Consider the following 25214-nt stretch of genomic DNA (forward strand, 5'->3'; position numbering starts at 1 on the left):
TTTTTCACGGTTAATGGGGACCAGAACTGCAAAGTAGCGCCCCCCCCCCCCCCCCCCCCCCCCCCCAATGTTTAAGCTTAAAATCTCGATTTTTGGGGGGAAGAAAAATTAAGAACAGGAGAGCATTTTGAAATTTTTTTTTTTTTTTTTAAACCGCAAAACCCTAACTGGAGGTGAGAGCACACGAGAACCGAATTAAAGACACCATGATTTTAATGTGATATCGCATACTTACCTTGTTTCGATCCAAAAAAATCCATGTAGCATGGATCATCGAGTGTCAAGTCATAGCTGTGAATGGCAAGTCGGATTTTTGGGGGGATTTTATGGTTGAAAATGGTAATACAGTGGGGAGAACAAGTATTTGATACACTGCCGATTTTGCTTGTTTTCCCACTTGCAAAGCATGTAGAGGTCTGTAATTTGTATCATAATTTCTATTCAACTGCGAGGGATGGAATCTAATACAAAAAAAACAATCACGGTGTATGATTTTTAAATAATAAATTTGCATTTAATTGCATGAAATAAGTATTTGATACATCACAAAAATTGAACTTAATATTTGGTACAGAAACCTTTGTTTGCTATTACAGATACCAAACGTTTCCTGTTGTCCTTGACAAGGTTTGCACACACTGCAGCAGGGATTTTGGCCCACTCCTCCATGCAGATCTTCTCCAGAGCCTTCAGGTTTCGGGGCTGCTGCCGGGCAACACGGACTTTCAGCTCCCTCCACAGATTTTCTATAGGGTTCAGATCTGGTGACTGGCTAGGCCACTCCAAGACCTTAAGATGCTTCTTACGGAGCCACTCTTTAGTTGCCTTGGCTGTGTGCTTTGGGTCGTTGTCATGCTGGAAGATCCAGCTACGACCCATCTTCAGGGCTCTCACTGAAGGAAGGAGGTTGTCAGCCAAGATCTAAATGGCTAAATTGGGGGTCTCAGAGCGGAATTTCAAATCACCTGAGTGTTTTCCTGCCATATATATGTATATATATATGGCATACATATATATGGCGGAAAACAGACAAGACTGAAAGAGCAGTTTCTGCTCTTGCAATCCTCTTGAAAAGAAACTGCAGTATTTTAAGCCAAAACAACTGTTGTGTTTGATAGAACAATATGTCTATATGCTGCCATAGCAGATTCATGGCGCAATAAGCCCCCAAATTATTTTTAATTTGTCTGTTTTACCCTGAAAACCCCCATTTACAGACGTCGCGCAACCACTTTTGTTTCAACCTAACCATAAAAAGGTAAGTAATCGTATTTATTATTCGAAATGTCTGTCATTTTTAGCTTAGTCATTAAATGATGTCTAATATTTACTTTAAAAACAAAAACGACTTTAAAAAATGATTCACTCGCTTATTTTAAACTTTTATGCAAATTACGTCACAATGAAAAAATTGGAGTCTGTAAAAAAGTCACGGATATCTACCTCATAACTATCGCATAATTGTATTTTTTGTTACTTTTGCATTTTCCCCAGTATTTTAGATGATAAATAATCGATCCAAACAAAGAATTGAAAAGAAACGTTTAAAAGGGTAAATATATGAAAATGAAAATCTTGACCCCTCAATGTCTGCGATTTCTGCATCGCGACCCTTGTTATATAACCATGTTTCACCCATAAAATCCCCAAATAATCCAGCTGTGGCCATTCACAGCTGTGTCTTGACTCTCAGTGATACATGCTGGATGGAGTTTTTGGATCGAAACAAGGTAAGTAAGCGATAATATCTCGTTAAAATCGTGGCGTCTTTAATTCTGCTCTCGCCTCCAGTTAGGGTTTTGCTGTTTAAATTTTTTTTTTAAATGCCCTCTTCTTCAAAATTTTTGTTCCCCCAGAAAATTGAGATTTTAAGCTTTATAATGATTTATCACACGTGCATATCTGACAATTTTGAAATTTGGCCAAATTGGAACAGGAGAGCATTAAAAAAAAAAAAAAAAAAAACATTAAACAGCAAAACCCTAACTGGAAAGGAGAGCCCGCGAGAGCATGATTAAAGGCGCTATGATTTTAATGAGATATTATCACGTACTTACCTTGTTTTGATCCAAAAACTCCATGTAGCATGTATCATCGAGTTTCAAGTGTCAGGGAAATTCAACTTTGAACTCCAAGACAAGTGTTACCTCGATAGCTCGATTAGAGAAATGACTCAGACCCCAACCATGGATTGCTTTTCTTTGAAGGCTTTATGAACAAGAGCTCTCGGGTACAAACTCGGAGCCACGCGCAAAGTGTCTTCTCCGCATGTGGACAAAAGAGAAATGCAGGGCATGCCTCTATTTATGGGTTGACATCATAAAAACAAAACCGAAATTTACTATAGCATACCCTGGTAAACGGTCTCAAGTTACAGAAAAACATCTCTCATAGGGGAAAACCACCTCAACTTACAACCTTGAACATCAGCTGTGGCTAGAAAGAAGTCTGATAAGCCACAGTTGCCACATTGTATTCATTCAGGGCATATTGGACAACACAGGAACATAACAGTCCATATTTGGGCATATTCTGATACAGTCTACAGTAGTCAAGGCCATGAGAAGGCACCCTCAACAGATTAATATAACAATGATGCTCTGTGCTACAATGTTCTCATGCAAGCATAACAAACGCATACAAAATATAATGCATAATGGTTGTGTTTTAAGCATGAATAGAATTCTCTCACATCAAGACAGATGTGAATGGCCACAGCCAGATTTTTGGGAGGTTTTATGGGTGAAACATGGTAATATAACAAGAAATCGCAAACATCAAGGAGTGGTCGAGATGTTCTTTTTCATATATTTACCCTTTTAAACATTTTTTTTTTCCAATTTTTCTTTGGATCGATTATCTATATTGGGGAAAATGCGACAGTAACCAAAAAATACAATTAAGCGGTAGTTATGAGGTAGATAACCGTGACTTTACAGACACCATTTTTTTCATTGTGACGGAATTTGTTTAAAAGTTTAAAATATGCGAGTGAATAATTTTTTTAAGTCTTTTTTTTTTTTTTTTTAAACGAAATATTAGACATCAATTAAGGATCAGGCATGAAAATGGGTCAGGGGTTAAAAAGGTGAGAAGGGTGAGGAGGAAATATGTTCCAGTACACTGTACACCCCAACAAAATATTAAGCTCTGTCGACCCACACTGTGTTTCAGCAGGGCCATGCAGAGACCGGTGGAGGGGCGGGTGCTCGTAGATCAAAAGGGGCACTTGAACAAGTATTTAATACACCTTAAAACAACATAACTTCAATTTTAACCAGCTTTAGATAATAATTGGCTGCAACTGTGACATACTTTAATTGGGAGGGGGCAACAGTGAATAGAAATCAAAACTGTCATCAACACTTTCTGGCTGTGACTCAGTCAGTCTGCCTCTTTTCTTCCTTCAACCTCTGCATCAAAACTTCCTTCTTCAACTTGTTCATCTGAGAACAAAACACATCAGATGGTCACTGAGCCACCAACAGCACAGTTTTCTTAAAACTATTATTTCATTATTATCCATACTTAACAACTCTAGCACCTAATGATTAATAAAGCAATGACATAAAAATCTTATAGAAAAATAACATTGTAATTGTGTTTATAATTGTATTTAATACCCGACTATCCTTGCAAACTTGTTCTTACCAGGTCTGCTATTCACCCAGCTGATGAGGTATCCACTGCCTTTAGCAGCCTCATCTAACTCCTTTTTTAATCCCTCAATCTCACTTCCCTACGACGCATTTCTATGTAATGAAATATAAATATTAAAAAAAAAAAAAAAAAACAGACTCCCCGGTGGCTTTTAGTTTTAAAGCTTTCTTAATTTCTTTCTCTCTCAATAACGATGGAGGTAGATTTGTGTTTTTATTATTCAATCAAAAAAAAAAGTTACTTCTATCAAAAACAAAGTTGCTTCAATCAAAATACAGTATATACTTTTAATCCCCAAAAAGTCACTTCAATAAAAAAATTGTTTTTGATTGCAAAAATAAATTTGAGACAAAAAAAGCATTTGAAAACTATTTTTCTTGATTGAGACAAATTTTTCCATTGAAGTAACGTTGTTTTGCGTTTGGGCCACATTTTGGCTAGGACATTTGTGTCTTTATTATTCAATATATATAAAAAGAAAAACTTTGCACATGTGTCAATCACCGTTTACCAAAGCCTGAGAGGGTTTGAGTAGACTCACTATGAAGCATTTAATAAAGCCAAGCATTTTCTTACTACTTTATTCTTGTTTAAAAATAATTCGGTGGGGCAATAACATGTTTAAAACTTATCATAATTCTTACATTTTGAAGTGCTTGAAAACCATTTATAAATGATACTTTGGTGAAAAAAGTGAAAAAACGTCTTATATATATATATGTATCTTTTTTCCAATGTAAAATCTGAATAAATGCATTGAACACGCACAAAAAAATGGGGGGGGGGGGGGGCGCTACTTCGCGGTTTTCACTTATTGCGGCGGGTTCTGGTCCCCATTAACCGCGAAAAACGAGGGATCCCTGTATTTCTGAAAAGCTTTAAGAAGCAGGACTCATTCCCACCACTCGTCGGGCCGGTGTTGTGCCGACACCGGCCGTCAGCTCAAATCCAAGCCGAAAATAACGCGTCTCCGGTGGACGACGGGAGCGATGTGAGGCACCCCCTCCATCCGAGAGCATGCCGCTTAATTTGACTCAACAGTGTGTTTCTTCGTTTATATTACTGCTAAATACACAAGCTTGACGCCAATTTAACGGGAGGGAGCTATTTTTTTTCATGGGAGATTTGGCTAGCTCTGGCAGTGTTCAACGCAAGCTGCAACGAATGGCAGTAACTTTTTTATATCGCAAAATGTGAAAACGATTGAAACCATTACTCACCAAATTCAATCTGCTGGCAAATACAGGCATGTGTGTATGCTGCGCTCTGGTCTGCCCCGGTGTGGATAAGGCCTGCTTTTTGTTTTCGCAGCTTTGCAATGCAACCAAAGGCTCTCCGAGCACTCCATGTACAGTAAGGAGTGCGCGCGTTTGGAATAATGGAACGCAGCTTGGGCCGACGATTGGTTCTCGTCAGCGAAGCATCTAGAAGGATTTGCTGACGGTGTTCTTAAGTGCTCAGTTTACGTACTAAGTTAATCACATGATGATAATAATTAAATAAAACCTCCCAACCCCCCCCTCCTCCTCCCAAAAAGAATTTCTCCTCGGATCTACGCAATTCACGTAGGTCGCCCTTTTTGACTTCAAAACGGCGAATTTCGCCAAAAGGTGAGAGATTTTCATGCCTGAAGGATTCGAAGCTAAAAATGTCAGACATTTCGAATAAGAAATATAATTACTGACCTTTTTATAGCTGGGTTGAAACAAAAGCGGTTGCGCGACATCTGTAAACGGGTAGTCTCCAGGGTAAAACGGACAAATTAAAAATAGTTTGGGGGCTTAATGCGACATGAATCTGCTATGGCAGCATATAGACATTGTTCTTTCAAACACAACAGTTCTTTTGGCTTAAAATACAGCAGTTTAGTTTAAAGAGGAATGCAAGAGCAGAAACTGCTTTGAGTCTTGTCTGCGTTTTCCACCATATAAATCGGAAAACATCCAGTTCACAGCGCTCGCGTAGTCTGACGGTAAAATGGCAGTCCAGTAGTAGAGCGAAGATGCTGCGGTAATCAAGCCATGGAAGCTAAACTTGAATGTGAAGACATAAAAGTTTTAACTGTTATACCTCATCAAAGCCGTTGTTTTCGAAACCACCGAATTTAGACAAAAGTATCCCAAATTTAATCTATTTGACCAATAGATCTCTCCCACCCAGAGTCATTTAAATTAGTCCTCCTCCAATACTCCAAATGGCAATATGCACAAATATTGAGCAATTTAACCTCGGATTTGAAAATTTGACACAGTGTTGCATTGTAATTTCTTTACCTCCGACACATACAGTCAATTTAAGTTTATTTTCAAGTTCCCTTACAATAGATTTTACATGCACTGATAACTTAGAGCATGATATCTATTCATTTCCTTCAAAAGCTATCCCCCCCACCACAAACAGCTTCAAAATTTGGCTAGACATTCATGATTTATTTATCTCCGGTTACTGTATTACACTTGTCAACATCTACTGTATTAAACAGCTAGACTATTTTCACTTAACCAACTTGAGAAAACAACAGAGTATTGCCTCTTTCTTTATATAAAAACAAAACTCAGCGGAGGGTCCTTCACTTTAATAAACCCCATTCAGGCAAAATGTATCTACACCCTGAGTTTAGTTGACAATCAATCATGGGGTGCGTTATAGCAACAGAAAAAAAAATACTATTACTTAGACACAAATGAAACAAACTGCTGGCACTGAAGTCAAGCTAGTGTACTACTAAATCATAAGTAACGATTCAATAAACGCAAATGACTGAAACGGAAATGCTTCTAATTTCTAGACAAAAATAACTTTTTTTAGGACATCACTTATATACAGTCAAAAACTTGCGTTGACAAAACATGAGCTGTCAAAGAATTCCTGACGCCGAACTGCAATCTGTCCAGTTGAAGAATTTTAACCACAAAATCCTGGTAAATGGTGACAATGTCCGTATTTGCTGTACAATCATCCTTAGTGACCGCCTTTACCTCTTTATTTCACCGTTCCCAGGGTTTGGTTTCGGATGGAAAACCACGCCTTGAAAATATCACTGGAGGGAGGAAAAAAATATGTTTAAAAAAAAATGTTCCAAGTTCAATGGTGAATCACCAACTCACCTGCAGTGAGAGGCCACACACTCGTTGCTGCAGTATTCTTTGTCCCAGTCATCGCTCTCAACAGCTGGGTTTGTGCAGCCGGACCTCACGCACACGGATGGCGCAGCGGCGTCCTCACACGACTCGTTCACTTCCATCTCCTCCTGAAAAACGAAATGTGTTACCGTAATTTTATGGCGCACCTGACCGTAAGCCGCCAACCACCAAATTTGGCACAAAAACGGCATTTGTTCAGAGATAAGCCACACTGGACAATAAACCGGAGCTGTCCTCACTGTATTATGGGATATTTACACCAAAGGATATTAACCGGTAACACTTCATTTGACAGAGGCATCATATAACAGTCTTAACACCGAACCACCATGAGGCTTTTAACCAATTGGCTGCAAAGCTTCATTTGGCCATCACTGCTCCCTTAGGGGAGACAGACAACCTCTGCTGCCACCTGCTATCAACACTGTTGTTGTCCAACATGCCTCCTAGCATGCATTGCAGCGCTAAAGATGTAAATAACAATCCAAATTCATGTTCTGTGCTAATTAGTTCTACAGTTACTGTTCCAGCTGTTTCATTAATTGCTAGTTATGGTATTTGGAAAAACTTTTTGACATTCGCGCCATAAGACTGTCATTAGATGATTAGAATTAAGACATAACACAGCCCCAGGAGAGCGGTCATGGTTTGTGGTGGGCTACGTGAGGGATTCATGTCTCACTGTCCTATCTGTGGAAGATATCAAGAATATTTGGCCTGTTTGGCGTGACAGTCGTGGGGTTTCTTCTGCTTGGCTTGGGAGGTGCCCTGCTTTACCAGACAGTTTCCAAGACAGCAGCTTTCAGTTTGACAAATTTGAAATTTGTCTTTGAAATTGATAAATTGTCCACGGATCAAGAAGTGCAATTCAAGGCTTTGGAAGACAGCGCGGATGCTTGAATTGAGAACTCACTCCGTGGTAACACGATTCAGTCCAAGGAAGGATGGAGAAAGGTGGATGTCGTCTGGCACCAAATGGCGGAACTGTGAGACAGACCACGACTGTTGGCAATGACTTAAGGGATCTGAGGTCTCGCCTTCGCCTTGATGAGCGCGATTTTGACTGAAGACCAACTGTATTTGGACATATTAAGCTACTTATCGGCTTAATTAATTATAACTTTCCTTTCCTTTTCCTGATCCCCCTCATCCTCACCCCTCCCTTCTGCTGGGAGAGCCGCACAAATGGCCTATCTGTTGCCCTTGATTCTCTTCCCAACCCCGGTCGCAGGGCCCTGCGACTCTTATTTTGTCCTACAGGCACGCACAATACTGATATACTCGTGCAAACACACACTCACACATCCCTCCCTCCTCTCTTAAAGCTCTGTATTCTGTATGAACATTAATGAATGCTTATAATAGATGTCATTTAGTGTTATCCGGCAAATTATCTCATTTTTGAATGGATGTAAAAGATCCAAGATGGACATAAATGGAGTTAGTGACATATTTGCCGGATCACACTTAATGACATTTGTCATAAGCATTCAGTAATGCCCATGACAGTGTCATGTCATAATTATGACCATCTTATGACAGTCTTATGATGCCGCTGTCAAATAAGGTGTTACCTATTAACCCAAATAAATCAACAAATAAGCCGCACTGGACTATAAACTGCAGGATTCAAAATGAAGGAAAAAAGTGGCGATTTATAGTCTGAAAATGACGATATATGTGCAATACTATTGGCTTTTAAACAGCTTCAGTCAATTTATCAAACTCATAGAGCTGAATTAGATCATTAATTAGATTGATGAGGAGGGGAAAAAAAGATGTTTTTGTGCTGATTCAGAGGCAATCATTGTTTTAATAATTTTGATAACTAAGGCAACTGAACTATTGACAAAAACTTGAAATATAAAAACAAATACGCTTGCAGTTGCTGTCATTTTAATGCTTGTAGTTTATTGTAAAGCCCTTTTTAAAAAGATTAGAATTTCCCAAAAATTATTATGGAAAAGTTATTTATCGAAATAATAAACTTTAACAGAAAAGTTCATTTATTATTGAAATAAACTTCCCATGATATTCAATTTTTATTGGAATTGCTTGTAAGGTTTCTGTAATAGAGTAAATTCCATGTTTAAATGAACCTAACAATGAACTGTAGCATTAAAATTACAATTCCAGACATTTTTGTTTTCTTTTTATTAGTGCTGCAACGATTAATCGATTAACTCGACTAATTGGATTAAAAAAAAAGATTCTGATTCAATTTTGCTGCTGTTAGCATTTTATAGCATTTAAGCTAGCATACTTTTGCTATGGAATTTAGTCAATTGTTCTTTTGTTGTACTTAAATCCTCATTTATCTTTTATTCTGTTTGAGGCTCAACTCGGGTAGTTTGATTTTTTATTTACCTTATCCGACTAGTCGACTATTTGAACTAGTTCACCGATTAATCGAGAGCTGCAGCCCTACTTATTATACAGCGTAGGGGTGTCCCGATTGCATATTTTTGCACCCCAACCCGAATCACCCAATTCTGAGAATCTGCCGATAGAGTCCTGATCCGATACTAGGAGGAGAATTTTTAATTGAACAAAAGTTCAAAACATGTTACAGTATAGAATCGTTTACAGTACTTGGACATTTTTCTGGGAGTGTTGCATAAAATGTAAAACATATATTTTCTATTTCTTTTGGCAATGCCATTGTTTTTCTGGATTATTTTGTTACTTTTTAGCCCCTAAATATTTTTTTTGTTTAATTAAAAACCCAATCCTTTTCACCCAATTCCTATCCTTGGAAAAATTGTGGGATCGGCCCGATTTCCAATCACGCGATCAGATTTTTTTTTTTTTTTTTTTTTTTTTTTTTTTACATAAAACGCACTGTCGCTATAACTAGTGGAATTTGTTTTTTTTTTCTCCATGACATCATAAATCATTTTTTTTTTTAAAAACTTTGTTGCAGTCTTTTCATATATATATATATATATATCGAAACGTGACACCTATTTAAATTTGGGGACCGTTTTTATTTGCCTCACCTTGTATTTCAACTTCAGCAATATTATCTAAATAATAATCATTTTCATGATATCTAATTTTTTTTCAATTTGAATTTCGGGTGAAAAAATCTACCAGTCCATTTATGGTTTTTTGTTTTTTTGCACGAAAAAAGCCAATTTGTTGAGATGTAAATTTTCTACGACATTAACTTTGGTTGAAGTCGTACAACTCACTTGAGGGCTGCAGATTTAAATAGCACATAAAAATGAGACACAACAGCAAGCAGAATTTACCTCTTCGGAAGGCAGCACCTCCGAGATGACCTCCTCATCATGCTGACCCGCTGACTCGGCAGAATTCACCACCTGCACTGCCGCCGCAAGTGTGGATCCTGACACCGTTGGCGCCACTGTCGCCGTGGCGGGGATGATGATGGGCAAGGCGTCTTTTCCCTGCAATGGGGCGGGAACTATTTTTATCTGAAGCGGAGGCGGCGGGGCAGCTGCGATGGACACGGGCGGTCCCGTTGCGTTTCCGCCCTCCCGAGGCTTGGCCAGAAGTAACCGCGGTGGAGCTGGCGCCATCTGTTGGAGCGGTGGTGGCGGGGGCGCGTTCTGCATCTGCTGCAAGGGCGGAGGCAGGCGAGGGGCGCCGGGCACCACAAGGGCTGGCTGCAAAGTGTGGATGCCAGCCGGCATTTTTAGGGTGACAAACTGGCCTCCTGCCTGAAGCATGTGTTTTGGAATTAGGATCTTAGTGATGGTTTGCACCGGTGGTGCTGCGGTTGCAGCCGCCGGGGCCGGTGCTGGTTTGGTTGCCCCCGTGCGGGAACGAGTTGCCCTCTCAGGGATATCCAGAATGATATTGGAGGCACAAATGTTGGTCAGGGTGTTCTCTTCAACGTTATTTGCCAAACGGACGAGCTGGTGACTCGCAGGGGGGTTGGCCACAGAGGCCTGGCTGACATCAGGTGGAGGTGGTGAAGGTGCTGTCTCCACCTTGTCACATTGGGGCTGAGGGATGGCGAAAAAATGATTAAAATCAGGAAATTTAACATAATAAATCAAGACAAGCCTACCTGTGACAGTTGGTTGGCTCGGTAAGCTGCCAGAGCTTTTAAATACTCCCTTTTGGCAGCATTGGTCTTTTTCTTGTAGACCTAAAATAAACACGGCAAGAGTTAAGTACCCACCAAATTTGACACAAAAACAGCATTTGTTCATAGATAAGCCGCACTGGACAATAAGCCGCAGCTGTCCTCGCTTTATTATGGGGTACTTACACCAAAAGATATTAACTGGTAACACTTCATTTGACAGCGGCATCATAAGACCAAATGAACCACCATGAAGCTTTGAACCGATTAGCTGCAAAGCTTCATTGCTTCAAGAAGCTTCATTTGGCCATCGCTGCTCCCTTAAGGGAGAGAGTCAACCTCTGTTGCTACCTGCTGTCAACACTGTTGTCGTCCAACATGCCTCCAAGCATGCATTGCAGCGCTACAGATGTAAATGACAATCAAAATTCATGTTCTGTGCCAATTATTTCTTCAGTTACTCTTCCAGTTGTTTCATTAATTGCTAGTTATGGATTTGGTAACACTTTATTTGGCAGTGGCACCATAAAACCGTCAAAGGACCACCATAAATATGACATGACACTGCTATGAGCATTAATCAATGCTTATGACAAAACATTTTGTGTCATCCGACAAATTATCTCACTTTTGAATGGATGGGTCCGAGCTGGACATAAACTGAGTTAGTGACATAATTTGCCGGATGACACTTAATGCCATCAGTCATATGCATTCACTAATGGCATGATAGTGTCATGTCATAATTATGATGGTCTTATGGCAGTCTTATCACACCGCTGTCAAGTAAAGTGTTACCTATATACCCAATAAATCAAGAAATAAGCCGCACTGGACTGTACACCACAGGATTCAAAATGAGGGGAAAAAGTAGCGGCTTATAGTCCGAAAATTACGGTATATCCATAGAGTTGATCATTGTTCAATGTTTGTCATGTATGACTTGCTGATTAAAAGAACAATTTACTGTATTCAGGTTTATATAAAAAGAAAAAAAATAGGTCCAGATTCCAATGACACCAACATGGTTAGGTTACAACTGGCGCACAGATACCGTATTTTTTTCATAGTAGGGTTGGGCCTCTGACTTATACTCAGGTGTGACTTATATAATGCTAAAACATAAAATTTTACATATGTAAATGATATTTCACCCACAAAGGATTAAACATTACCCACAGCCAGCCACAAGAGGGCTTGTTATTAAGAAGCACTGAAAAATAACACATTTTAAACAAGCAGTTATTATGTTTGTACTCATCTTAATAATGATTAGAAGACATTATAAATTTGGAGCAGTTTGATTTAGTGTAAAAAGTTCTACATGCATATATGAAAAGGCTGCAGACTGGAGCTACAGAAAGCTGGACTGTGTTAAATTATCTCCAGAGGCACGTGAAGGAAGTAATGTAATTGCAATGAAGTAATCCAAGGCGGGTGCCAGGGGTCACGTTAACCGAATATTTTCCGTCGTTGACCGATTTTTTAAAACGGTGACAGAAAAAACTGAAGTCCATCCGTCATTTTGACCGGTTGCAATTCACACCCCAGACCACAGGGTGGCGAGTGAGCATATTAATTAGCTATTGTCTCTCTTGATGCATGACGTCGTTGGCCTTACTCTGAAAAATGTCAAGGCAACTGAGTGTCCGAAGTTTCTTCAAAAAGCCCCAAAACGACGATGGTGTTGATAAAAGAGGTGAAAAAACAGGGACTGCACAAGCGGGCACGCAATTCAAGTCCATGCGCACCAGGAGGAAAGTGTGAGACTACGTTCAGGCCACAGCAGGTGAACTGTTAATTTCATTGCTTCATATGCTACATATGGTAGGCTACCTACATACTGGGGCCACAGTCAGCTGTTTTTGTCACTGCGGAGAAAAAGTTACATATTCATCTGCTTGATGTGTGATGGCACGGTGTGGATTCTCTGTTAAACTTGTTTGGACAGAATATTAATTTAAAATGAGTTAAAACTAAATACTATTGAATATGTTGAAGCGGTATGCAATGTTAAGAGTCTTGTTAGCTGTAGGCGCACTATCCTATTCCCCTCACTATCCACTCGCGGGGGCCTGCGCTTGTCAGTGACGTTCCTTATTCTCGCTATATGATTATACAACTTTAACATTTGTTAATAATACGCTCTGTGTGTAGTATCATCCATCGCTTTTCCTTTTTAAATGGGCACTTATAAGCGAACGCAAGAAGTAACAACGGGAAAATTTTTAAACAGGCATTTAACGGGAGAGCCAATCATATAGCGAGAGCGAGTGGATAGTGAGGGGACCGCGCGCGGCTCTTAAGTGTCTCTGTCACGTGACTGTCGTATCGCGCTCGGCCAAATGGACACACAAGTACGGAAGGTGAATTATGCCAAACAAAGGGTCACCACAATGTCATTATCATCATTTTAAAAATTTAAGTGACGGGTAAAAATAGATTATGACCGGATTTTTATGACCCTGTCAGTCAAAATGACAGACAACGAAAAAGTCTAGCGCAACCTCTGCCGGGTGCTAACGCAAACCAGCAGAAGCCAATACAGTTAAAGTGAGCTAACAAGACTGTTGAGCTGAGTATTACTATAGTATATCTACTATATAATAGGGTTAGGACGATCCGCTTTTGTCATGATCCGATCCATATCCCAATACCTGTGTGGCGATCCGATACGTATTGCGATACTTCAACTATGGCAACATATTACCTTTTAAATTTTATTAAAAGGCAGAGGCATGGATCTCCGTCTAGATGCCATTTGACATTTACTCTTTTTTTTAACATTGAAAAGTGCATCAACTGTTGCAGCAACTGTTACTGTGCAAAATAGAACAAAAACTATTTAAAACACTTCACGTTTTAAAGAACATGTAAACAAAACTCACTTTCATTCAGGGTTGTCTCTCTATTGGGCTGTTGTTAGCTGCATTAGCACAGTGTTGCTCTGTAGCGGTTTGGCAGATTTGAACTGTTTGCTGTAGAGTCGTCCTGATCATATATTTTTGCATCAGAGTCAAGAGTTCCCAAAAATTGTTAAAAAGTTTTAAACATGTTACTGTCCCACTAAATTATTTTTAAACAAGAATAACGTAGAAAAAAACTTTATTGAATTTATTGAATGCTTCATTAAGTCAGTCCACACAAATCCGCTCATGCTCTGAGAACACTTGCACACACACACATACACGCACACATACACGCACACACACACACCCACACACAATGGCTGCGTTTAAATCGCGGTTTAAGTGTACCCTCGCTCACTTCCCCTAGACCAGGGGTAGCCAACTCCGGTCCTTGAGGGCCCCTATCCAGCTTGTTTTCCATGTCTCCCTCCTTTAAAACACCTGAATCAAATGATCAGCTAATCAGTGAGCTCTGCAGGAGCCTGATAACGATCCTGATTATTTGAGTCAGGTGTGTTGGAGGAGGGAGACATGGAAAACAAGCTGGATAGGGGCCCTCGAGGACCGGAGTTGGCTACCCCTGCCCTAGACACTCCCCCTTGGGGGAATCCCCACCACCATCTTAAGGGCTGTTATATTTCCCTAAACAGCGAAGTCAACTTGGTGAGATCGACCCTTAGAGGACTTAGTGATCGAGTCAACAACGATGGTCACTCCAGCGCTCCCTGTATCCCACAATGCATTGCAGTGGTGCGCGGAAAATATGTCCATGCGGTGGTGATAATGAAGCTCAAACACCGTTCGCAGCTGTATATATACCACCAAAGAAGAAGAAAATGAATTAAGCTGCCAGCACAGTGTTTGAATGTTATACCAAACTGCCTTTCGAATTGTCAAATTCATTGGTTATAAAGTAAAAATTTTAAAAATTATACTATGTGGCAGTTATGACAGAACGTATGGAATTTCACAGGAGTGCCAAAATAAAAAACAAACACATTAATAAATATAAAGATAAATAAATGAATAAATAAAAAGTATTTTTTTTTTATTGACGTTCACTTTTGTCATTAAAACAAGGAAAAAACAATGACAACTTTTGTCATTGACGCTTCTATTTGGCGTGCCTTTTCCATTTTGCTTTTAACGAAAGGGTCTGTCAATCAAATGGCGTTGGGAGGGACTGAAACTAAACTTAAATAGGTTAAATGTATAAACAACAAATCTGTCTACAAATTATAGGGTATAGACAAAAAATACATAATTAATTGCACAAATAAAGTTTGATACAAAACTAATAATTAATTCCCAAGGACCGACGTATTGCCATCAAGCGCGGAATACATCAGTCTTATTGACGTGAGTCGCCGCATATTTTGTGCGATTTGGAACAATGATGCCACCAGGGGGTGGCCTGGCCTGGCCAAGGGTCCCCCAAATTAATTTGTTGGCCACTCCACTCGCCAGTATAATTGTAATTGATTGTAGTAATTGCGGAACTGAAAATGTTGACTGGACTATTATGGACTATTTACAATATAATGGTATACAATATACAATATAACACAATCAACCAAAGTATATCAGTAGGTGTGTCCTGAAGTCTTTCTGACAGTTTTCTACTGGCCTGTTTATTACTACTACATAGTAAAAACCTGAAAATTTTTTGGTGTGCCATCAAAAGGTTTTAAGTGGCCCTATTTGGCCACCCCATGAAGAATTTCTGGAGGCGTCACTGATTTGGAGTAGGCAGTATAGCGCTACTCCAACACCTTGTGGTTGTTCCATGATTTTTTTTTGCCTGTGAGTGAACGAGGGCAGGTGTGTTCCATTTACATCTTTTGCTCCCCCTCCGCCCTCCAAGTGTCCTCAGTGTGACGTCAGAGCAAGTGCTGAGGGCACGTGAGCGAGGGCAACTCAAACAATGACTGGAACGCAGCTAATGAGTTGTCACAGCACACTACTGCTAGTGTGTAGCGAGCTCAACGATGATTGATACATGCGGCGTCTTTCAATTAAGGCAGCCCTCCCAGGCAGCATCGAAGCGTTAACAAGCACGGCAGCGCACTAGGGACCAAAAAAAAACCAACAGAACGGAGAGTGATCGGATCGGGACATCTCTAGTTTGTTGGCTTGTAGCCGGCGCACCACATTAGAAGTATCTATACTATCGATAGTCGATACTCAGAAAAAAAGTATCGACATTAGCACATAAAGGATCGCGATATATCGCCAGATAATATTTTTTCTCAGCTTTACTATACATCTAAAATATCTAAGACCTTGAGTAAAAAACTGCATGCTACGAAAGGTGAAGAAAGTTAACAAGGGGCCTGTTGTTGAGTTGAAGGACTGTAATTTTGTTAAACTTTAGGAAACTTATCTCTCCCAGTTCAAATGGATTGGACGTCCGCTAGTGACAAACCCGTTAAAATTCACAAGCAAAGGATGAAGAGCCACATGATTTTACATGTCATCGTCAATCTTTTATAATAAAACCCAATAATAAGGAAAAAGAAAATACTGGGAGGACATAAATCACAAATAGTGGAATTCCAAGTGTCCCAAACCCCAACTATGCTAGGGTTTCATTGTATGCAAGTCAGTAAAATTAGTAATTTTAATAAGCCATCCCCTGACAGTCATGAAAAATGTGTAAAAAAATTTCCACAAGCATGCGCACACACCTGTTTCTGCTCTTCAGCCAGACTGTCCCACATTGACGCCACAATCTTTGACACCTCTCCAAAAGAAGCGTTAGGGTTCTGACCTTTGATGGCAGCCTGTGTGTCTCTAAAAAACAGAGCATATGCAGAAACTGGCTTTTGCGGCTCATTTGGGTCTTTCTTCAGCCGGCCTGTTTTGAATGTTGTCAGTGTTCCCGTGGCCTTTTTGGCTGCTGCCAAGGAGCCAGATGACTGGACAGCAGAATGGGAGAGGACTGAGGATGATGAGGACACAGACATGGGGGAGTCTACCAGCACACTCCTCTGTGAAAAAGACACATTAGACACAGTGTGATTAAGTAGCAGGACCATTGAGAAAGCATGTAACATCAAAGTGGGATTGAAAGTCAAAATATTAATATATGAGCAGCTTCTTAAAGGTTAAGACATCAGCTACATACCAGTGGAAAGACTCATGTTTAATAAATAAAGGAAAAAAATAGAATTTTATTTTTCTTATGTGTAATAGTGAAGAAAAAAAAAATCTAATCGTGCTCTCCTGCTGGCGGCGTAGATTCAAGTCCTGACCTGGTCAAGGAGGCCGGATCATTTCGTGGGCACAGATCAGACCAGTTACATTGCATGCATAGCACAGCTGCTTTAAAAGCAGTCAGCATGCCCGGCTCACGACACTTGACGTGGCGGCGGCGTGAGTTCGATCACATCAACCAGCAGCGTCACAACCAGACCGGTTGCTCATAAAAAGGCATCTCACCTTGAAGTCATCCATGTCCTCATCTTGTAAAGAGCCAGCTGGAGAAGGTGTCGCCGACAGTGGCGGCTCCGAAGTCCCTGCAGGAGGTCCTACACATTCTCCTCCTAGACCCAGAGTCAGCTCTGTCTGGTTAATGGTAGCTAAGTGACCACTTCCTAAAAGGCCATGAGTTATGTCAGCGAGTTGAACATCAATGGTCATTGGGGACGGGCTGCTGAAATGAGAGCCGCCACTGTTTCCCAGCTCCTGAGGGAAGATTCAGCAAAAAGTGGAAAGGAGCAAATGTTAAGCAAAGGAATGCAAAAAAAGGCCAATCAGTTATGTTTGTGTTGAAAAAAGAAAGAAGAGCTGCATTTAGTTAGGTATGGTACAGTACTTTCCGCACGATAAGGTGCACCTTCAAAGAATGGCTTATTTTCAAACAGTTTTCATTAATAGGGCTTACAGCATTGTAAGGCGCAGTAGTAGTAGTAGTAGTAGTAGTAGTAGTCGTGGTTGGCGTTGCTTGATGCATCCACTAGATGCCATGCATCGAATTATAAGGCGCACTGTCAGCTTCTGAGAAAATTTAAGTATTTAGTCAACCACTAATTGTGCGAGTTCTCCCACTTGAAAATATTAGAGAGGCCTGTATTGTCAACATGGGTAAACCTCAACCATGAGAGACAGAATGTGGGAAAAAAAAACAGAAAATCACATTGTTTGATTTTTAAAGAATTTATTTGCAAATCATGGTGGAGAATAAGTATTTGGTCAATACCAAAAGTTCATCTCAATACTTTGTTATGTACCCTTTGTTGGCAATAACTGAGGCCAAACGTTTTCTGTAACTCTTCACAAGCTTTTCACACACTGTTGCTGGTATTTTGGCCCATTCCTCCATGCAGATCTCCTCTAGTGCAGTGATGTTTTGGGGCTGTCGTTGGGCAACACGGAATTTCAACTCTCTCCACAGATTTTCTACGGGGTTGAGATCTGGAGACTGGCTAGGTCACTCCAGGACATTGAAATGCTTTTTACGAAGTCACTCCTTTGTTGCCCTGGCTGTGTGTTTGGGATCACTGTCATGCTGAAAGACCCAGCCACGTCTTATCTTCAATGCCCTTGCTGATGGAAGGAGATTTTCACTCAAAATCTCTAGATACATGGCCTCATTCATTCTTTCCTTTACACAGATCAGTTGTCCTGGTCCCTTTGCAGAAAAACAGCCCGAAAGCATGATGACGAGAACCTGTGTTTCTACCAAAAAGTTCTATTTTTGTTTCATCTGACCATAACACATTCTCCCAGTCCTCTTCTGGAGCATCCAAATGCTCTCTAGCGAACCGCAGACGGGCCTGGACGTGTACTTTCTTCAGCAGGGGGACACGTCTGGCAGTGCAGAATTTGAGTCCCTGGTGGGCATTGTGTTAGTAATAATAATGCCTTTGTTACTGTGGTCCCAGCTCTCGGTAGGTCATTCACTAGTTCCCCCCGTGTGGTTCTGGGATTTTTGCTCACTGTTCTTGTGTCATTTTGACGCCACGGGGTGAGATCTTGCATGGAGCCCCAGATCGAGGGAGATTATCAGTGGTGTAAGACAAGGCCCCAAAGCCTTATATAAAGGAATGTTGTTTTTAACCTCATCAACTGACATCAAGCTGCAAGGTAACATAAATCGGAATGTGTTGTTTTCAACCTTATCAAGCTGACTCATGCGAAAAGGGGAGCAAGGTACCGCCGATACCGCAAAATAAGGAACATAACATGTTTTCCGCGCGAATCGGAATGCAAAAAGGGAGTAAGGTCACCTCGTCCAGTTGGCTACCAAAAAGGGAGTAAGGATTCTCGAGGCCGTAGGCCGTGCGAAACATCTAAGGGAGATCCAAATATTCTCAAAAGCCGTGTGAAACTCGAACGGGAGGGGAAGTTACGGGGCGCGGTACTTGCTATAAAGAAGCGACGGAGACAAGTACAATCAGAGTCTTCTGTGGGTTCACGCGCGCGGACGCCCAGCCTTGGTATTTCCTTGCTCGCTTTACAAGAGGACGCCCGGCTCTCCGTCCTTCCAGCACACGGTAATGAGATTTATGTTATTGCATGTAATCTATGAGCTGAAATACAATTGTTGCTTGTTTGCTTGTACACTTTATTCTGTGGGTTAAATAAAATGTGCCGTTTGTTTAACGCAGTGAAGTGTTATTGTTTGCTGTCCATGTAAGTCGCCGACGATCCGCGATCCTGAAGTTAATAATAAGTCATAACAATTGATTATGAGTTGTGACTATTATATTATTTGATACTGTAATTGATTATAAGCAGTGTCTACTCAAAGAATGCTTGTCTGATTGGATATAACAGACAAATTAACTCATTGTAGCCTGGTGATTGGGTATCAGCCTCGCTACTATTCATTTTCATTGATACTGTGATTGATCATAAGCAGTATCGGAATTGTTTCAAAACAAGTGGTCTTGTATGTCTTCCATTTTCTAATAATTGCTCCCACAGTTGATTTCTCTACACCAAGTGTTTTACCTATTGCAGATTCTGTCTTCCCAGCCTGGTTCAGGTCTACAATTTTGTCTCTGGTGTCCTCTTTGATCTTGGCCGTAGTGGAGTTTGGAGTGTGACTGAATGAGGTTGTGGACAGGTGTCTTTTACACCGATAATGAGTTAAAACAGGTGCCATTAATACAGGTAACGAGTGGAGCCTCGTTAGACCTCGTTAGAAGAAGTTAGACCTCTTTGACAGCGAGAAATCTTGCTTGTTTGTCGGTGACCAAAAACTTCTTTTCCCCTTTAATTTGGAAATAAATTCTTTAAAAATCAAACAATGTGATTTTCTGTTTTTTTTCCACATTCTGTCTCTCATGGTTGAGGTTTACCCATTTTGACAATTACAGACCTCTCTAATCTTTTCAAGTAGGAGAACTTGAACAATTGGTGGTTGACTAAATACTTATTTGCCCCGCTGTAGGTGTGCCTCATAGTGTGGAGAATATGGTACACTTCATCAAATTGTGGGCTATGTATGTTTCCAATATACTGTAAAAGTAATAATTGGACACCATTCAACCCCACAGCTCATCATTCAAGCTTGGTGGCAAACAACAAAATATCGATACTTCATTATTGTACATGGAGGAGAACTAAAACCTTTTCAAGAATCTTTTTCATGTACCGCCACTAGTCAAAACAAGGCATTCATATTGATATTGCGTTCAAAAATAACACATAAACAGATAACATCTATTGTAATTCACCACAGCCATTGCAACCAACTGAAACTGTTACAAATCAAATCAAATCAAATCAAATCAAACTTATTCATATAGCCCTTTACAAAACCCGAAAGGTCCCCAAAGTGCTTTACAACAAAGACAAACATGGCCTCTGAAGCAGGGAAGTGAATGTCACGTGACGTGACAAACCTGGAAAATGGATTTGCTGTGCATCTGTGATGACAAGCATAACCATGGGTACATATTAGATGGAAAAAAATTAGTCTTTTTGATTTAATCAACATGTCATATGCGGAAGTACAATCAGGTTCATTAACACAGGCAGAAAACATTTTTAGTTTCTGCCTTTAAACATCATTATAATGGTTTTGAAATAAAGACAAATTAAAAAACAAGCTGTGTCATAACTAGGGCTGCAGCTATCGATTATTTCAGTAGTCGATTAATAGAACGACTAGTTCGAATAATTGAGTAATCGGATAAGGGATGTAAAAAATTAAAATACCTGAGCTGAGCCTCAAACGGTATAAAAAAATAAATGAGGATCTACGTACAGCAAAAGAACAATTGGCTAACTTACATAGCAAAAGTCCGCTAGCTTAAATGCTAACTTTTTATTTATTTTTATTTTATTTTTATTTATAATGTACAAGCCTGCAGCCTTTGTAAACGGGCTGGTCACAGTATAGCAAAGTAGCTATGCTTAGAATGACTTCTATATATCTCCAAAATAAAATGCTTGGGATTTTTGTTAATTGAGCAAAGACCATTTGCACAAATAAAATGAAAATACAATTATAAACTCATCACATATAACTACAGAGTTACTAGAAATAAATAGTCACAAAGAAAAGTCTTAAAACACCATTTATAATTAAAAATCTGTGCAAAAGCCCAGCAAAATGCATCTTGGCAATTGTCACTTATTGGCATTGTCTGGACTCTGGTCCTATCATTGCCAGCCTATAAGCACTGTGTGAGCCATACCTGATATGGCAGTGCCTTATTGATACTTTGCACCTGCCAGAATAATCTAAGAGAGAACATGATCCAAAAGACTAATGTTTGCACTATTTTGAGTTGAGTAATGAATATAGTAGTGCAATATATCTAATGCAGTAATTTGTTTCCATAACTTCAGTTAAAGTCATTATTACTAAATGTTTATTTGGAAAACCTTGAAGTTGATAAATTTATCATTATTAAAGCATCAACAGAGGGCCATCACAATCCAATTAGTTTATATTGGTATCAGATTTTTTTAATTGGACAACATCTCAAAAGTCATTATCGGACAACTCTAGCTGCACTCCTTCGAGTTGTGTGTGTGGATGTATTTTTTTGTTTTTAAAATATTTTTTAGCTTCTATAAGCAGCCATCCCAATGCTATCTGTGCATTGTTTTCAAAATCAGTAGTGTCAGCCAGATTTCAAAATTTTACTTTCTCGATAGTGGTGGTGTTATGCGGATCAATTCCCCTCTGAATACTCAGGTAAAAAATGCCAACCACCGCCTAACTGGTGTTCATTGCAGTTTAAATCAAAAGCCAGGCTAAAAGGTGAGGACATGGGGACAAAAGCTATTTTATGAGGCGAAGTGCATACCAATGATGATGAGCTGAGCAGAGCTCCTCCATTCCCCTGACCCATGGCTCCCATGTTGAGGTGCTCCAGGCCTTGGGAGCCGGTGTTCACAAAGGGGGATGCAAAAGATGGATCGTTAGCTTCCACCACCAAGTTGCTAACCAGGCTACGAGAACCCGAAGGTCCCGCTGAGCCATCTCCCCCATCGGACAACTCAAAGTGGGACACCGCTTCAGAAATACTGAGTGACGAGTCCGGGTCCAGTGAGATGGGGGGAATCTCAAAAACTTCATCTCCTAGGCTGGGGGTGTGGAACGTCTGCTGTTATGTGGGAACAAAACGGTTGTTTAGCATTTAGAAAGTGTCTAATTTAAGCCCCATCCATGAACAAGTACGCCCTTTGTCAGTACCAGAAGGACATGTTCTAAGTAACTACAAATTAGGGGTGTGACAAAATATCGAAATGGTGATATATCGTGATACTTTGTATCCCGAAAGGTTATCGATATGCTCCTGCCAAGAATCAAGATATTGTTTTAAAAAGGTGTCAATGTCTAAAAAATAAAATAAAATAAAAAGGAACCAACAAGTTGCTACCAAAATCTTTCACCATAATCGTGTCTCAGATACAGTAACTCTAAGGCTGCATTGACAGTGCACGACGCTGAATCCATTTAGACTGGTAACGTTCGTTCATTCGAAACCAGAGCATTCACAGTCATTCTGTCCGATTTTCAGGCCATTTACAGGTCATTTCCTGTTGAGTTTGAGTCATTGCCTATTCATTTGGGTGATTCCCAGGTCACTTCCTGTTCTGTAACTCAAAATAAACAGAAGGTGACCTGTAAAATACCCCAAAATCAACAGGAAGTAATTGAAAATCAAAAGGTAAATGACCTTAAATAGCCCAAAATTACCTCATTGCCCGGCATTGGCCGCCACTGACGGCCATAGACGTTCAATCCGTTTGAAGTGGGAGGGGTGGCAGCGAATGATTCGCTGCCACCCTCCCAGTTTAAATGGAATGGACGTCTACTAGTGATAAACTCATTCAAATTCACAACAGAAGCTCGTTTTTCTGTTTATTAGTTTGTAGAATATTCTAGAATGATTACCTGACCAATGTATCGATAATCGCTGTATCGCCATATCGTCAGATCATCGTTATCGTGAGCTTTGTATCGGAAATTGTATTGTATCGTGAGGTACCAAGAGGTTCCCACTCTTACTACAAATGTTACTATTGCACTACTGACTCAGCATATTTGCCAGAAATGCTACTAGTAGTTGAACCAATAGAAATAATTAATACTAATCAATGCTAATTTCAGAGCAGTTGGATAAGGGGCAAAATATTTTTTATTTGTTTGAGAAAAAAAAAAAGAATAATATATGTATAACTTAAATTAATAAAATAAATCAAAGACTGATCCAAACTGGATTTTTTTCCCCCCACAACGGGGATAGTCTTTCACACCTGTCATTTCTGATTCCAATTAATCTGAATTGAGTAGGTAAAAATATTCTTATTTGCTTCTGCAGCTTTGGATGGCGACAGAACTTCTATCCATGATGATGTCTACTATAATGCCAAACTTGTCTTAGGAGTAAGCAGAAGGGTGTACGTAGGCGAAGCTATAAACAATTATTGCTGAAAAGGGCTCTTAATTTTCACGTAAAGTGTCATTTTATATGGTGTAAATGCGGAATAAGTGAAATATGACAAAACCTTAGTTCGCTTACCTCAGCGGACAAAAAGTGGTGAGCACCGCCACCTATGGTTAGGTAACTATCATTGCCTTCTGAAAACTGAAACCCATTTGGTTATAATTAAAATTCACATTGGATATGACATTTTTCAAGTTCTATTTTTATCATACTTAAAAAAACACATGCATTTGGATTACCTTATTTCCTTCGGAGTAACCACCATATGGTTGGCTGTCCAAAAACTCCGAATCAACATTTTGAGCACAACCGTCAGGAAGTCCAGAATAAAAATTAAGGTCCATTTGCGACCTAAAATACTTTGAATTTCAACGCAAAAAAATATTACGGGATCAATTCATTCATTAATAATTCCGAACGTGGAACGAAAATGCTAGTTAGCTATGTTAGCTAGCTAGCGATGCTAGCTATCGAACTAACCTAACCTTTCGCTTTGTGCGACGATCTGGGAAGGTTTGTGGGGCTAGTCTCACATCAGCCAGCTAGAACAATCGCTTGATGCTTTACTCATATTGTGTGGAGCTCTAAATCACGTCTTGTGTGTAAAATCATTAGTCAAAGGTAGAATAACCATTCAATTCATGTGGCGCCTGAGACGATGACGGACAATTGATAGTTCAGGGACTGTCGGGAAATAAAGGACTCAACATGAAATTAATACAAGAACACGTGTATGGCACGTGCGCCGGTCACGAATTTTAACATGAATTCATTTTTAATAAACACAGGTGTATTTCAAAGTTTCCCATGTACCCCATTATGCGTCGAAAAACAAGCAAATATACTATGTAGTTTTGGACTGCACAACAGATTGTTGTATATTGTACGATTTAAACCACTCAAATTGTTATAAACGTCGATTTGATCATTTGACGTCTAAGTGTAGACAATGAAAAACATTTTCATTTCTATACCTCATTTAGACAATTTTTAACGAATTATTTAAAGAACATTTAGATGTATAAGACGCCTACAAGTCCTATTTTACTAGGAAAGTTATCTTATCTGACGTTCTCACGTCAAGGCAACGTCTTAAAATGTGTATTATCGCAGTTCCTTGATAGTTTAATTCTCTTTCCACATCACCAGCGAGGAATTTACCCTCAACCTGTTTCAAAACCACTGATGAAGTAAGCAAAGTAACCCAAGTGGCTAAGCTTTGTGTGTGAGAGAGTCTCGTGCGCTGTTTGCATTTGTTCATTGCTATAAAGATGGAGCTATGCTGCTGCTGGTGCATAGAGAGCGAGGCTGATAGTCAATTATTATCACTTATAATTTAATGAAAGTTGCACTGTTTGGAATTTGAGAGGTTTAAAAGTTTATTCAGGTCATTCAGTTTATTATTATTAATTTATTTTTACTTTCTTACTGTTGGGCTAGTATTATGTTTTAAATTCACGAATTTAGCACCATTTTGGCCTTTGAGAGCCAAAGGTTTATTCAACTATTGTCACACATAACAGGTATG

At 39.7% G+C, this 25214-nt stretch overlaps 1 protein-coding gene across 5 annotated transcripts; it reads right to left on the reverse strand.

Moving 5' to 3' along the window:
• Window positions 1–440: 440 nt before the first annotated feature.
• On the reverse strand, window positions 441–24363 carry tox4a (TOX high mobility group box family member 4 a). 5 transcript variants are annotated; one of them, XM_057858176.1, is made up of 10 exons: window positions 23926–24363; window positions 23762–23827; window positions 22040–22339; window positions 17211–17456; window positions 16457–16759; window positions 10843–10923; window positions 10058–10777; window positions 6768–6910; window positions 6639–6700; window positions 441–3446 (listed from the first exon to the last, which is right to left on the reverse strand). In XM_057858176.1, the coding sequence occupies exons 1-9, from the start codon at window positions 24028–24030 to the stop codon at window positions 6643–6645; spliced, it is 2022 nt and encodes a 673-aa protein (XP_057714159.1). In that variant the 5' UTR covers window positions 24031–24363; the 3' UTR covers window positions 441–3446; window positions 6639–6642. The 5 variants fall into 5 exon arrangements, with proteins under 5 accessions (XP_057714159.1, XP_057714157.1, XP_057714158.1 ...); XM_057858174.1 differs by lacking the exon at window positions 441–3446 and having other exon boundaries at window positions 3457–6700; window positions 23926–24045; window positions 24172–24363; XM_057858175.1 differs by lacking the exon at window positions 441–3446 and having other exon boundaries at window positions 3457–6700; window positions 23926–24045; window positions 24167–24363.
• Window positions 24364–25214: the final 851 nt, after the last annotated feature.

This window comes from Corythoichthys intestinalis, chromosome 14 (genome assembly GCF_030265065.1).
Source record: "Corythoichthys intestinalis isolate RoL2023-P3 chromosome 14, ASM3026506v1, whole genome shotgun sequence".
NCBI classification, from domain to species: domain Eukaryota; kingdom Metazoa; phylum Chordata; class Actinopteri; order Syngnathiformes; family Syngnathidae; genus Corythoichthys; species Corythoichthys intestinalis.